Here is a 14,777-nt window from a genome sequence, read left to right on the forward strand (position 1 = left end):
GGTCTTTCTCTTAGGCATCTGTTGTTGAAGTTGCGCGGGTATCCGTTTTTGGTGAATACCTTGTATAGGTGTTCCTCTTCTTTTTGCAGTTCTGGTGTACTGCGGTGTGTTGTGGCCCTTTTGAATAGTGTCCTGATGGAGCTTCGTTTGTGTGTGTTGGGGTGGTTACTTTCATAGTTTAGGACTTGGTCTGTGTGTGTGGCTTTCCTGTATACTCTTGTAGTGAATTGTCCGTCTGGTGTTCTCTGTACCATCACGTCTAGGAATGGGAGTTGGCTATCCTTTTCTTCTTCTCTCGTGAATCGGATTCCTGTGAGTGTGGCGTTGATGACCCAGTGTGTTTTTTCTATTTCCGTGTTTTTAATGATTACAAACGTGTCATCGACATATCTGACCCAGAGTTTGGGTTGAATTTGTGGTAGGGCTGTTTGTTCTAACCTTTGCATAACTGCCTCTGCTATGAGTCCCGAGATTGGTGATCCCATGGGTGTTCCGTTGATTTGTTCGTAAATCTGGTTGTTGAATGTGAAGTGTGTTGTGAGGCACAAGTCCAGTAGTTTAAGTATGCCGTCTTTGTTGATAGGTTCAGTGTCCTGTTTTCTGTCTCTGGCTAGCGCCCTAGCCAGAGAAACAATAGCCAACCTACTGGACATACAGAACAGAAAACAGGATGCTGAACCTTTCAACATCAAAAAAGCGCTTCGCAGGAGGCTCCCAAGCACTGATGATGTCGCCTAGCCAGGGGACGAAACGTTTGCAACAAAAACTTCCAGCTCGGCGAACAGAACCACAACAATGAGCACCCGAGCTACAAATCTTCGCACAAACTTTGAACCTAGTGTCAATCATCAATGTTTTCCCATATTCCTGCACACAACTTATATCCAAGCATGCATGCAATGCTTTCTTAAATGATTCAAGAGGCACATCCTCTTTACATGCACTGAAGTGTTCAATTCTATCATTTACAACCTCATCAAAATGGATGTATGCAAGATAGACCTCGAGACATCATGGCACCAATTCCCAAGAACACTCAAAAATGAAACCAAACCGTTGCTTCTCTTCTTAACATACACAATATTAATTGAACTTAAAGTTGCACATTGTTCTTAACACAGGCTGTAACACTGGTTTGCAATGCTGAAGGGCAGACTGCAACTCTGACTGAGATTGCTGTTGCTTTTAAGATTGGAGCAAGTGGGATAACAGAGAGTCTAAAGACACAAAACCTCTTTGTGATGATTCCTGCCATCATAGAGTTTCATTAAGTTTCAAAAGTTGATCATCATGGACACTGCTGACTTTTTACATTTGAAAATATTTTTGACTGTATACTTTTACCAAGCAAAAGTCTCACTTAATAAACTGTTTGCCTCTTAATAATGAACATCACAACAAAAGTTCAGTAAAAGAAAATAAGCAGACAGTTTCAAGGTTGTAGAAAATATAGAATAAATTCTTCTGGGGATTAGAAGGAATGGATTGTGCTGACAAGGTCAGGAAAACATCTTTTGCACAATAGACAAGGAGGAAAGTAGGTCCAGTGTGAATTAAGTACAAATGTGGAGACCAGCCTGTTGGATGACAATAGTATGTACAATCTTGTAGATTCCTGTACATCCTGTCTTCCATGTCCAAAACTAGATAATTCACCTGAAATTTTCTTATTAAACATAGTTACATGAGTTGAGATCAAAAATATAAAAGGGGCAATCCCAGTCCTTGCATTGTACTATAGAACCTCAAAACAATGGGAGCAAGCTAAGAGTAAATGTGTAGGTAAATTTCTGTGTGAAAAATCAATAAGGCAGTGTTGATTGGAGACTTTGGCTGTGCTTTTCTCATTTGTGATATGAACAGTGTGAAGCATTCTCAAATTGCCTTCAAGATTTTTTTTTTGACCCACATACAACAAGTTAAGATAAGGTTCCCCATGGTAGGCTCATTCAGAAGGTCAGGAGGAATAGGATACAGGGGAACTTAGCTGTCTGGATACAGAATTGGCTGGCCAACAGAAGACAGCGAGTGGTAGTAGAAAGAAAATATTCCGCCTGGAAGTCTGTGGTGAGTGATGTTCCACAGGGCTCTGTCCTTGGACCTCTACTGTTTGTAATTTTTATTAATGACTTGGATGAGGGGTTTGAAGGATGGGTCAGCAATTTTGCAGATGACGCAAAGGTTGGAGGTGTCGTTGACAGTATAGAGGGCTGTTGTAGGCTGCAGTGGGACATTGACAGGATGCAGAGATGGGCTGAGAAGTGGAAGATGGAGTTCAACCTGGATAAATGCGAGGTGATGCATTTTGGAAGATCGAATTTGAAAGCTGAATATAGGATTAAGGATAGGATTCTTGGCAATGTGGAGGAACAGACAGATCTTGGTGTGCAGGTACATAGATCCCTTAAAATGGCCACCCAAGTGGACAGGGTTGTTAAGAAAGCATATGGTGTTTTGGCTTTCATTAACAGGGGGATTGAGTTTAAGAGTCGTGAGATCTTGTTGCAGGTCTATAAAACTTTGATTAGACCGCACTTGGAATACTGCGTCCAGTTCTGGTCGCCCTATTATAGGAAAGATGTGGATGCTTTGGAGAGGGTTCAGAGGAGGTTTACCAGGATGCTTCCTGGACTGGAGGGCTTATCTTATGAAGAGAGGTTGACTGAGCTCGGACGTTTTTCATTGGAGAAAAGGAGGAGAAGAGGGGGCCTAATTGAGGTATACAAGATAATGAGAGGCATAGGTAGAGTCGATAGCCAGAGACTATTTCCCAGGGCAGAAATGACTAACACGAGGGGTCATAGTTTTAAGCTGGTTGGAGGAAAGTATAGAGAGGATGTCAGAGGCGGGTTCTTTACACAGAGAGTTGTGAGAGCATGGAATGCGTTGCTAGCAGCAGTTGTGGAAGCAAGGTCATTGGGGACATTTAAGAGACTACTGGGCATGCATATGGTTACAGAAATTTGAGGGTGCATACATGAGGATCAGTGGTCGGCACAACATTGTGGGCTGAAGGGCCTGTTCTGTGCTGTACTGTTCTATGTTCTATGTTCTATACAACAAGTTAATGAGAGGGAGCCCAATTCTAGGTTTATTCTTTGGAAATGAAGCTTAACAAGTGGATGAAGCAACAGTGGGAGTTCATTTCGGTGTTGGTGACAATAATGCATTTAGATTTTGCCTTCTTATGGAAGAGAATCGGAGAATAGTACAGGACTAGAAATTCTAGTAAAAGTAAAATTTTGCAGATGTTGGAAATCTGAAAAAAGAAAGAATGTGATGGCAAAACTTAATGGATTTGGCAGCATCTGCAGAGGAATATCAAAACAGGACAGTAATGTCAATAGTCAACAAATTACCATGCAGTGAGATAAGGAGGGCACTGATAAGGAAAGCCAGGAAAGCCTTGACATGGAACACTAACATAGGAATCTGATATCAATTAATATAACACAAGTTATAGCATATTGAGACAGTATAAGTTTTTAAGTGCTGTTTGAGTACTGAGATCTCATGTTTAACATCACCCAGAAAAGAGATCATTGCATATGAGAGTGTGTTGATGAATATTTAATTCAAAGTAATCAAGTGATGACCCCAAATCTTCATGTTCCTATCATCCTGGCACTTTTTGTCAAGTCCAATAGTACTGAGCCTCCACGTATTCTCATACACCATTTAGACTTTGGCTCTCAAATTACCCCTTGAACTCCAACCCTCCAGTTAATCATGCCAACCAATGTGCTGCACTAACATTTGTTAAGAATGTGGTAGAAGTGATTATTGATTACCCTTGCCTGCCTGCAGTATCCCATGCCATAAAATGTGTTATCATTTTCCTGCTTATGTGTTGAGTTTCCATCCCTTCATAATTATTGTCCCCTCTGCATCCCAGCTGGCTGCCTCCAATCTCCAGAATTGATTTATCCAACATTTCTAGCACAGCAGAAGGTCACTGATAACACTATCATTGAGCTGACCCCAGGACCAACTGCTGCATCCCCAAATGACCGACTTGGACTGATAGTCTCAACTGATGACTGAGCAGATCCTTGATTGACCTGTGTGCAGCTCCCGGCTGATTTACTATGAGTGCCCAGACTGGATGTATTGGTTTGACTGTGGCTTATTCCTCGAACTATCATGATATGTATTCCCTTATCCTGACCACCCCAAGAAGCTGACTGACTTAATCCAAAGCCCTGGACTGATTGCGGACAACGTCCTTGACTAATTGTGCTGGGACTCCCTAACTGAATGCTATCTGCTTTAAGGTTCCTGAGAACTATTGCCCTTGGCTGTTGAGATATGTTCATTCAGTTGATGCACATGCAGTGTATTTGCTGGTTTCATGATGTACAAGTGTGGCATCACAGTGCCATACTGTAAAATGCCCACCCTTTTGACTGATAAGTGCTAAAAACCAAGACAAGTTGCCTGCCTTTGTGTTTATGTCAAAAGGCAAAACAAGCCAGTAGTACTGTGAGCCTTCAAGCTGGCTGAGCAAAAGGTCAAGGCAACAATGCTGTGAGCATTCAAGCAGGTGCAAAATGGGAGAGTTCAAAGAGAAAAAGCGAGGATACTTGAGATACAGTCTGGTCCCATCAATGAGATAAATGCCTGGTAACTGGTGTCGAAGATGGATGTCTCATGGAACAAGTTGTGATCGAAACCAACACATAACTACTTTGACTTTCATATCAGGAATTGTCACATCTAGTTTCTATCTGGTGGTTAGGAGAATGAAAAACCGCTGAAAGGTAAGGTGAGGTTAATAATGAGAAGTTAGTACATGTGCATAGTCTCTTGTCACTTACTAGTGAGAATCACAGCTCTCTTCAACATTTGCCTCCAATTGTTTAGGCTGCAGGTTGTTACAAATCTATAAGTGCAGGGCAGTGAGAGATAACTAGAGCCTGAAAATTGAAAACATCTCTCTCTCCCTCCCATATCTCTCCATATGGATGCTTAGACAAGAAAACTAAGAAAAGTTTTTAAAAATTCTAACAAGAAAAGACCAGGGTCCACTTAAACAACTATTGAACAGAAGAATAGCCATCACTTTCCAGCATACATATTTTTATTAGTGCTAAAAGAAATGATGTGAATCCATTTAACACACCCTTGTGATCTGGACATGAGATTTTCAGAATTTCATTCCTGCCTACGATGTTTTCCCATGCATAATATGGGTCAAACTGTTTTTTTATCTGTCTTGAGTATGTGTGTATTTGGGGTTTTAAAGCAGTATAGTTTACATCAAATAGCTTGCTAATTGTTTCTTTTTCTCCATTTGTTAAAGTTAAATGTGTTACAGTGAATAAGGTTTTTTAATGTTTATGATGAAACCTGGTGTGAATTGCCTTTGTTCTGAATAGCAGTCAGTTTGGCAAATTGGTTGAATGGGGGCTTTATACAGTTTGTGATGAAACCCTGTGGCACAGTGATAAGTGCTTTCTTCCCAGTTAAATCGTGACAAAAGTAAAATTCCATGACTCAGAAGGGAGTGTGATGATATGGATCCAAAACCAGTTCACAGTTGAGTAAGGGGCAAGGGATTTTTTTTTTGTGGATAGACAGAAGATTTGCATGGATTTCCACATATTTCATTTAGGGGTTCTTGCTTTTTGTTGCCTGTTTAATGATATGGATTTAAATGTGGGAGGCATGATTGGGAAATTTGCAGATGAAACAATATTTGTCTGTGTCATTGATAATGAAGAAGATAGCTACTGTTTCCAGAATGATAATGCATTGGGTGAGAGGTAGAAAAGTGGCACAGGAATTCAATACAGAGAAGGATGAATTAATGCATTTGAGGAGAGAAAATAAAGCTATGGATTACACAATAAATCAGAAGAAATTGAGAGGTGCAGAGGCAATGAGAGACCTTGGACTGCAGGCCCTCAGGTAGCAGGAGTGGTTGATAAGATGAAATGCTTTCTCTAACTGGATCAGGTCTAGAATATAAAAACAAGGATGTAATACTGATACTGTATAAGACACTGGTTTGTTTCAGCTGGCATTTTGGGTATGGTTCTGGTTATTGCATTATAGGAAGAGTAAATTGAAAAGGTGAGCAAATGTACCACGACTAAACTTGGCCAGTTTACAGGAATCCTTGTAACTCTTTTTAACTCAAGTGTGCAGTAAGGTAGTCAAAGGGGACAAGAGTCAGGAGAAGGTTCAATACTTTATCAAAGAAAAACTATATTTAGCCGACACTGCTATTGCACTTTAATTAAACTCCACCAAACTCTGTCAATCTCTTTTCAGGACTTTTCAGTAAACAGTCTCGAATCTCTAAGTAAGCAGTCTCAAATCTACACGAGCTATCTACCTATGACATGCACGACTGAGGATTCGTGACATGCTATCCACACATCCCTATTGCTGTGTTTGAACTGTTTGCCTCGAAATAAGGCTGGGTCAGGCTGCTCTTCAGTCCTTGAGGGTTGGCTGATGTTTCAGGATCCAGAGTCATCGATTTGAGCTTCCCTTCCCAACTAGGGCTGGTTCTGGTCTTTGGGATGTGTTACCGAGGTGGTCACTTTGGGGTCTGTTCAGCCTGATGATACTCACAAGGTACAAGGAGCTGGAGATCTGTACAGCTTGACTGCCAGTCTAAGATGCTCTCTGGAGGCACTGTTGAAGAAAGTGTAAAAACCAGGGTGAGCCGGGGGTCCAGGCTTTCCCTTTCATCCTCCTCTTCATGCCCTTTCAAAGATTCAGTGACCTGTTTCCAATATTAGCTTTGGACAGGGCAGGAAGATCAATGAGGTGACTACTTTCTATACTTAGAGGTCACAGGATATGGTTTTTGAACCTTCAACTGTCAAGTGCTGACCTTGTCACACTGTGCCTCTGGCCTACTTCTACGCTGGGTGCCACAAGTCTGCGTAACATTCTTCTAAAACAGCAGCTTCACTGGAGGAGTAAACACCAGTCCATTCTGAAACCATCTCACCATTAACCCCTGGCCAGGCAGTTCCAGGCCTGTCTGCTTTCATTGGAAAGTCGATTGACCAAGGCTGCGTGAATACCATCTATTCCACCACTTATGTCTGCACATTACAGAGTCCAGCTTGATTTAAACTTGCCTTCCACATATTGAATTTTATCCACACTCATGAAAAACATGTCAATATTTCTGTAACAATTCTGGAGGTCATGGGCTACCTGACCACAGATTTAAGATGATTCATAGGATTGGAAGGACATGAGGAAAGAAGTTTTCATCCAGAGATTGGAGAACATCTAGAAATAACTGCATCAACTAGTGGTTTAGGCAAAAACCTGAACTAATTTAAAATGAAGTGATGTAACCTATGGCCTACTTTCTGGAAGATGGGATTAAAATAAATAGCTTGTATTTTTATCTCTATATCAGTTGACACAGACACAATGGACTGAATGGCCTCTTTCTGTCTGAAATTTTTCTATGATTCCATTGTTCTATGTTTCACAGTTTGTTGTAGATAATAATCAACAAGACCTTACCATCTTTAATGTAGACATGCAAAGTTCTTCACAGAAGTATAATCAAAAGAAAAGTCAAGAGCACAAAGGCAAAACAGGAGTTTTATGCAATCTGTGTTGTAAAACCTATTATTGGATAAGGAAATGTTAACCTTGTTAACTATAAAAAGAAAAGGGAAATTGTCTACTGAAAGCCACAAACATGCAGTACTATTTCAGAAAAATCACAGCATAATGTTTATAGTTTGTTTAATACAAAGTTTTACCTAGGAAACCGGTGAGAAAACAAATCTCTGGAAGAGATAACAAAGAATCAATGAAACAAGGACAGGAAATTGTGTTGAATATGTGTGAACCTTTAGTGATTTATCAACAGAGAGCAGGATGTTAGTCTGAGGTCTGGGAGTTATCCTGTACGTAGTTCTGGAGGTGTCGGTTTTAGTGAATTCTCTCCTCAGGCAATTGGTCACAGTCAGTAACACAGTCTTTGGTTAATAAATAGATATCAGCAATTGTTCCATCAGGCCTGTCACTTAATGTCCTTACCAAATAATTACTTGTTGTCCTTTAACACTCAATTCTGCATTTATGGCATAAACATCTATTTCAGTCTGTTTTCAGGCCCAGACTCTGCACTCTGCAACCCTGGAGATTTGATCATGTGATATTTGATCACATGACATGATTATGCATTATGGTGAATTCTTGAAGAATACATTCACTGAATGTATATTAATTTTTGATCCTCATTCCTCATTCCATCCCTTTGTGAACCTTTATTTTACATACATTTTCCTCAACTGTCTTCCAGAAGAATAAAATCTTCTGGAAGACTCTTAATGCACAGTTCCACTGGCTTTCAGTTTACCCAAAACACATTTGATCACCTTTTTGTCATACTTTTGAAGTTTTTCCAATTGATCTTCCTTGAAGTCCTTTTCCTTTTCTAATTTAACAGTCAATTGTCCTATTGATTCATTCAGGTCCATGTTTTAGTTTTATCCTTAGTAATTTAATGAAATTTTTCAGCACCACTGTTACATGTGCTACTTTAAAATATTCCCGTTGTTCAATGCTGGGGTGGTTAATAAATTATTAATCCAGTCAATCTATTTTAGCTGTTTCCTGTAACTTACTATTTGGCAGTTTTGTTTTAATTGGAAGAGTGATGAGCATATACCTCACTATTCTCAACTGTCAGTTAAAGAAAATATTCAGAGTGCTCTCCTAAAGAGATTTCCAAACACTTGCTCCAGCTATTGAAGAACAACTATCCTACACTTCCATTTCCATTTCACATGCTTTGGCTTTCAATTTTTGTAACTGTCTGATTTTTTTTCTTTGACCTATCATTTTCTGGAACTGTGCTGAGCTTGCAATATTGATTTTTTTTTCTGCCCAGTACAGGTTGGCTGCTGAAAGAATCCCATAATTCAGGCAGGGGAGCTAATAACCTATTAGCATATTGCCTGCTTTGCATGACAAAATTTAAGTAATGGATATCAATTTCTACCTCATAGTCTTGAAGTCCATTCCCCAAACTTGCAACCCCATAAAGAATATTTGCACTATCACAAACTTCTGTTGTTAATGTTATTATTTAAAAAAAAAACAAAATTTTATTCTATACTGTTTAAAGCACTAAACTGGGTGATTTGAACATAACTATGTGTTGAAAATCTTAACTTAGTAGTGAATAACAACATTTTAATTGTTTTCATGCTGACAGGAAACAAGCTTGGGGAGACCCTTCCCTTTGAACAACCTGTCGTGCTCCCAGGAAGCCTAGGATCAAGGCTGTCCACCAAGATTGTGTCAATATGGATCCAAAACTGACCTGAGTTGGGAATCCTTCAAGCTGCTCATGGAATCGATAAAGTACTGAAGAATCTGGTTTTCAGAATCTTCTTTGTATCTCCAGTTCCAGTTGACCCTTTAACTGAAGGTTGTTTTTAACATCCAACTTGTAATCATGTTGAAAATCATACAGGTTACAGTCCAACAGATTCATTTGAAAGTACAAGCATTCTGAGTGCAGCTCCTTCATCAGGTGGCTAGTGGGGCAGGATCATAGGACACAGAATGTATAGCAAAAGATCAAAGTGTCATACAACTGATGGGATGTATAGAACAAACTGAAATTGCTGTTAAATCTTTAATCACTTAGAATGGGGATGTAGGTTTCAATTGATTAATATGTAAATCCCAGAACAACTTTCAAGTCACATTCCCGAGAGAACTTACGGTTTTATCGGTATATAAAGAAAAATTACATCTCAGCTCAGACAATACATTAAAGGTGGGAGGTTAGAGTTTGTCTGTATCCCAACCCTGAGTCAGACTGGTGTTCCCATGTATCTGTTGCCCTTGTCTTTCTAGGTGATAGTGATTGTGGATTTGGAAGGTGCTGTTTAAGATCTTTGGTGAATCTCTGCAGAGTATCTTGGAGATAGTACACACTGCTGCTATTGCATATCAGTGGTGGAGGGAATGGATGCTTATGGATGTGATGCCAATCAAATATTTTGATTATAGATGGACAAAGACTACCTACCATGACTATGGCTGATGAAACCATTGCACAACAATTGCACACAGATATAATGCTTCAAACAGGGCCATGGACAAGGCAGCTGCTGAACATGCAGCTTCTTTGTTTGGATCAGTTTGGGGGTAGCCTCTAGTATAGTCCAAACAGAGAAACCCTTCATGAAACCTGACTCTTAACAAAAGGAAGCACAAGATTCAGCCCAGTTTCTCTGCTTGGAGCAGAACGGGTACGTGCAGGGCAGAGTAAAGCATTTGACACATCAAAATATCTTTTCACTTGATGTTCACACAAAACATTTCCCTTGGATGAATTGTATGTGTGAAAAGGGATGAAGAGCTTATGCTTGAAACGTCAACTTTCCTGCTCCTTGGATGCTGCCTGACTAGCTGTGCTTTACTAGTGGCACACGTTTTGACTGACGATGTATGAAAATGACCTGACTTAATTTAGATAGCTAGGATTATTTTGAACAGATAAAACATTCATGGGAAGCATGGCTGTAGGTATAACAAAAGGCTTGTTATGGGAACTGATTTTAGGCCATCGTGAGTTTAGTTTTACCATATTGATGATGTATCCACTAATAGAGAATGAGAGCTGAGTTTAGACCTTTGCGAGATCATATAGAAATATACTAATTTGGTAGTTCAATAGCCACTAGAGATTATTAAACATTCATTTTATTTGAATCAAAACTTGCAGTTTAAATTCACAAGACTACCCAATCCAGGGCCACCAAAGTTTGAATTGAAGAATGTGGTTTCCTGTTAGGTATACAAAAACCAACTGAACCTATGCACTCGAGAGGCCAAAGGGCTCTTTGAACTAAAGCCAACTGCTAAAAAAAACTAGGGGTTTTTCAAGAAGGGAAATAAAAGAGCAATGCTCTGTAATGAGAAACAATATTTTCAAAATCATGAATGTTTAGTCAGAACTTAGATTTAAACCAATAAACAGAAATGTTGCAATTTTGCTTTGATGCAAAGTTTGAACTATGCACTTCAATTCGATTGACAGGAATTGAAACTGAACACTGCTTGTGGACATGATGCCAATTCTGGTGCACAGAATATTTTAGAAGCTATAAGTTGCTGACATGGACCAACAATGTTCGTGTTGTCTTGTTTCGAACCACAAACAAGCTGACTCTAGAAGCAAGTTTTACTTGATGCAAAAAAAAGCTTGAAGATTACAGCTTACAAAACTAAGATGATGTTGCTCAAGTTACTGATGCTATTTGTATATAGCTGGTGGTCAAAAATAGTGAAGACCGCATGGAACATTCCATTAAGGTATTTTTAATTAGCAAGACAAGAACTAATGCTGTCAATAAGAAAGGGTACACAACCATTGAAAACATAGAAATTCCAGTATAAGTTCAGATGGCAAAAAGAATTGAATTTGAAATTAGTAATTCAGGAAAAAGAGCAATAGATAGCAACTATTATATAATTTCATGTTGATCAGTAGACTGTTGATCTTTTATTATAACTAGAACTAGTTCACAGTTCCTCAATGGTCCATGATTGGGCTTTTGTTTGTGATAGTTATAGAATTATTGCTCCTTTTGCATCTCAGCATGTTACTTTCAATCCCCAGTACTAACTTCCCCAATTTGAAGGAAGCGAGCATTGAAGATACTGGAGATCAGAGTCAAAAAGTGTAGCGCTAGAAAGGCACAGCCGGTCAGGCAGCATCCGAGGAGCAGGAGAAGCCTGATGAAGAGCTTATGCTTGAAACGTTGATCCCTCCTGCTGTTCAAATGCTGTCTGACTGGCTGTGCTTTTCCAGCGCCACACCTTTTGTCTCTAACTTCCCCAATTTCCCCTACCACAGCGATGACCCCTAATAACTCATCTCGACTATTGTGAACAGATCCTAGAACTGACGGGACTCACTTCCTGACTGACCTAGAGCTGAGTAACCAGACCCTTGCCCAATCACAATTGCTCCCCAATCAACTTACAACTAATCCAAAAGCTGGTTGCAGTTGGTCTGCAGGACAGACCATAGCCCACTCCTGATATGGAACTCCTGATCACCCCAAGCAGCCGACTGACCCCAGATTGAGACTGGATGCTGCTTGACTGACTGTGGTGGGACTCATGGCTGATGACAGGTTCTCCTAAATTGAGAGAGAAATACACCCCTTAGGATTTGAGAATGGCCATTTTACTGAAGAGTATATCATGAGTTTGCCACATAAGCTGCTGGTGAATGGTGTGGGTGTGACAATGACGTAGCACTGTGTCATACAGCAACATGTACACCCCTTGATTGATCCCTGCTGGCAACGCTGACTTTGTGTCTGTGCTAAAAGGCAAGACAAGACAGTAGTACTCGAAGGCTGCAAGTGCGTAACCAGAAGGGAAATTGTAAAAAACAAAGCAAGGCAAGGCAAAGCTGAAGTAGGGTGACCATCCAAGTGGGCCCAAGGTGAATGAACACTATGGAAGCAAATGAATAAGTCTGAGCTGCACCCTGCTCCAATGCATGGGATAGTAGACAGACAGGAGGCGGGAAGAACACAACAAGCCAGGCAGCATCAGGAGGTAGTGAAGTCACCATTTCAGGTGTATCCCTTCTGCACATTGGATACCAGCATCCATGAATGGGGGTTATGGGCTGTCACTGGCCATGGATATTGGAGACTGCTGGCCATAATGGGGACCTGGAAAGGCAAATGGTGAGCTAGAGCCACTAGATACCAGCTCCAAGTTTCATGTTGGGAATTGTCGCTGTCTCGTTTCTCTCCACCGTGTAGGATAACTGGAAATTGTGTACAAGTTAGATGAGATTAAGTATCAATGCAATGTAGATGCATACAAGTAGGTGTCGCACCACTCACTAGCGAGCTTTTCATCTCACGTTCATATTTTGGTGGAAAATTGGACTTTCGTTTTCTCAACATGGAGAATCGAACTTATCCAAACTTATCATATTTTCTCAACAGCCTCACCATTGCCACATTGTTCAGGGGCTGGGAGAATTCAGCCTCTTGGATGTTTCCAGGATTTGGATCGAGAATACAGCTCCCCTCTATGGCTGGGCATATTCCTGGAGGCGTCAGTGAAAGTCACATCAAGAAAAACTTCTGTACTCATTCATAAGAGGCTTGATGATGATCTGTCATCATAGTTTCAACAGGAATATTAAAAGCTGTTCAAATTGAGGACAAAGTATTTTTTTTCTCTCTTTCTGTCCTTGTACTTCTCCTGAAATGAAATGATTTTTTTTTAGGGAGGAATATACTTGCATTGAAGGTAATTGAAAGAATACTCATTGGGTTGATTCATGGGATGGTGGGGGGGGCGGGAACTTGTTCGGAGGAAGGATTGAGCATGTTTGGCCATTTTTAAAATTGGAGTTTGGGAAAAAAAGATGTGATTTTAATTAAAGAATTAAAGGAGATTACAGGAGAAATGCTGATGGGAATGAGTTCCCTTGCAGATTACCTAGGATCACCTAGTGTAGAGACATGAAGGGAATTTATTCTGTCAGAGGGCTTTGAGACTCTGGAATTCTGTATTTCAGAGAACAGTGGATAATGAACTGTTGGATATATTCAAGACTGAATAAGACCGATTCCAAAATTATACAACCCATTCCCCTTCAGATTGTGGGGATCAGATAGAAAAATGGAGTTGAGCCAAAGAACAGATCAGCTATGAGCTAATTGAATGATGGAGCAGATTCAAAGGGCTGTAAAGTTCACTCCTGCTTCTATTTGTTATAACTTTATGTTAAAATTCTAACTTGAAAGGTACTGTCAAAATGAAAGGCACTGTCAAATTAAAATTCAATTTCTTCCTCTTAGAATTATATTAGATCTAACAACATATTAATTGCTCCTGTGCTTTCTGCTAAATCAAAACAGAACTGTAGCTTTCAAAAATACTCTGTAATGTGAAGAAATGAAACTAATGGCTGGAAGTACCCTTAAGTACAATACGATTCCTCTTATCTCCTGTTTTTGAGCTAAAATGAGGGCTAAAAGGCTTGCAATGACATTTCATAAATTTCTGAAACTCACTGTCACAAATAAATTTACTTCATAAAACAAATTTAATGCAAAACAAAAATCAGGTTTTAAATGGCAAGATGAGGTTAAATAGTTTAGTTTGCTTCTTTGAAGATGCCAAGGAGTCAATGCCTTCAGAAGAAGAGGTTCATCAGCCTGAGGACTATTATGTAATGATATGAAATGTAGCCTCTGGCCTACACATAATTCAGGAAAACAAAACAACAAAAGAACAAAGCCAGTAAGTAGGAAAATACTTGTGGTGGGAGATAGGATGTTGCTGTGTAAGGTGTATGGTTCTAAATGGATTAATACTGAGGAGTGCATTAAGCTCCACCCAATATAATGATCTCATAAGGACATGGATGAAACAACCTTGGGTCTAAAGGGCAGTAGACGTATTCCCTAGGTTTTTTCAAAGTCTTAGTAACAATGTTTGTCACACCATTGTGATTTGTACCCACTTACTATCGTGCAAATAACTATTTGAGACCAAAGCCTCTACTAGTTTAACTGCCCAATGATTTTGGCTACCACACTAAACGAGGTAGACCCTTAAGATTCAAATGTAAAAGGAGGATGGTAGCAGCAAATCTACCACATCGTGACCAAGAGTGCAGAGAGCTCATACTGTATGATAAGCAGTAGTGAGGATGAATCATACAGCATGGTGCTTGCAGTGAGTATCACTCTGTCTCATAGCATGTTGAACAGTGGGCTGGAGAT

The 14,777-nt window shown here is 39.9% G+C and overlaps 1 protein-coding gene across 5 annotated transcripts in view; it reads left to right on the forward strand.

Moving 5' to 3' along the window:
- LOC122563242 (adenosine receptor A1-like) overlaps positions 1-13,197 on the forward strand; it is a 128,977-nt gene extending 115,780 nt beyond the window's left edge. Inside the window, exons 4-6 of one of the 5 annotated variants that reach the window (XR_006315537.1) lie at positions 9,209-9,424; positions 11,048-11,322; positions 12,984-13,197. Coding sequence is in view for 1 of the 5 variants with exons in the window: in XM_043716861.1 (XP_043572796.1) it covers positions 9,209-9,268 (60 nt within the window). In the remaining 4 variants the exon portion in view is untranslated. Of the gene's footprint in view, positions 1-9,208; positions 9,780-11,047; positions 11,323-12,983 lie in introns of those variants that run through there. The other 4 variants (XR_006315538.1, XR_006315539.1, XR_006315540.1 and 1 more) reach the window with 4 other exon arrangements.
- The last annotated feature ends 1,580 nt before the right edge of the window (positions 13,198-14,777 follow it).

This window comes from Chiloscyllium plagiosum, chromosome 26, assembly GCF_004010195.1.
Source record: "Chiloscyllium plagiosum isolate BGI_BamShark_2017 chromosome 26, ASM401019v2, whole genome shotgun sequence".
In the NCBI taxonomy this organism is placed as follows: Eukaryota; Metazoa; Chordata; class Chondrichthyes; order Orectolobiformes; family Hemiscylliidae; genus Chiloscyllium; species Chiloscyllium plagiosum.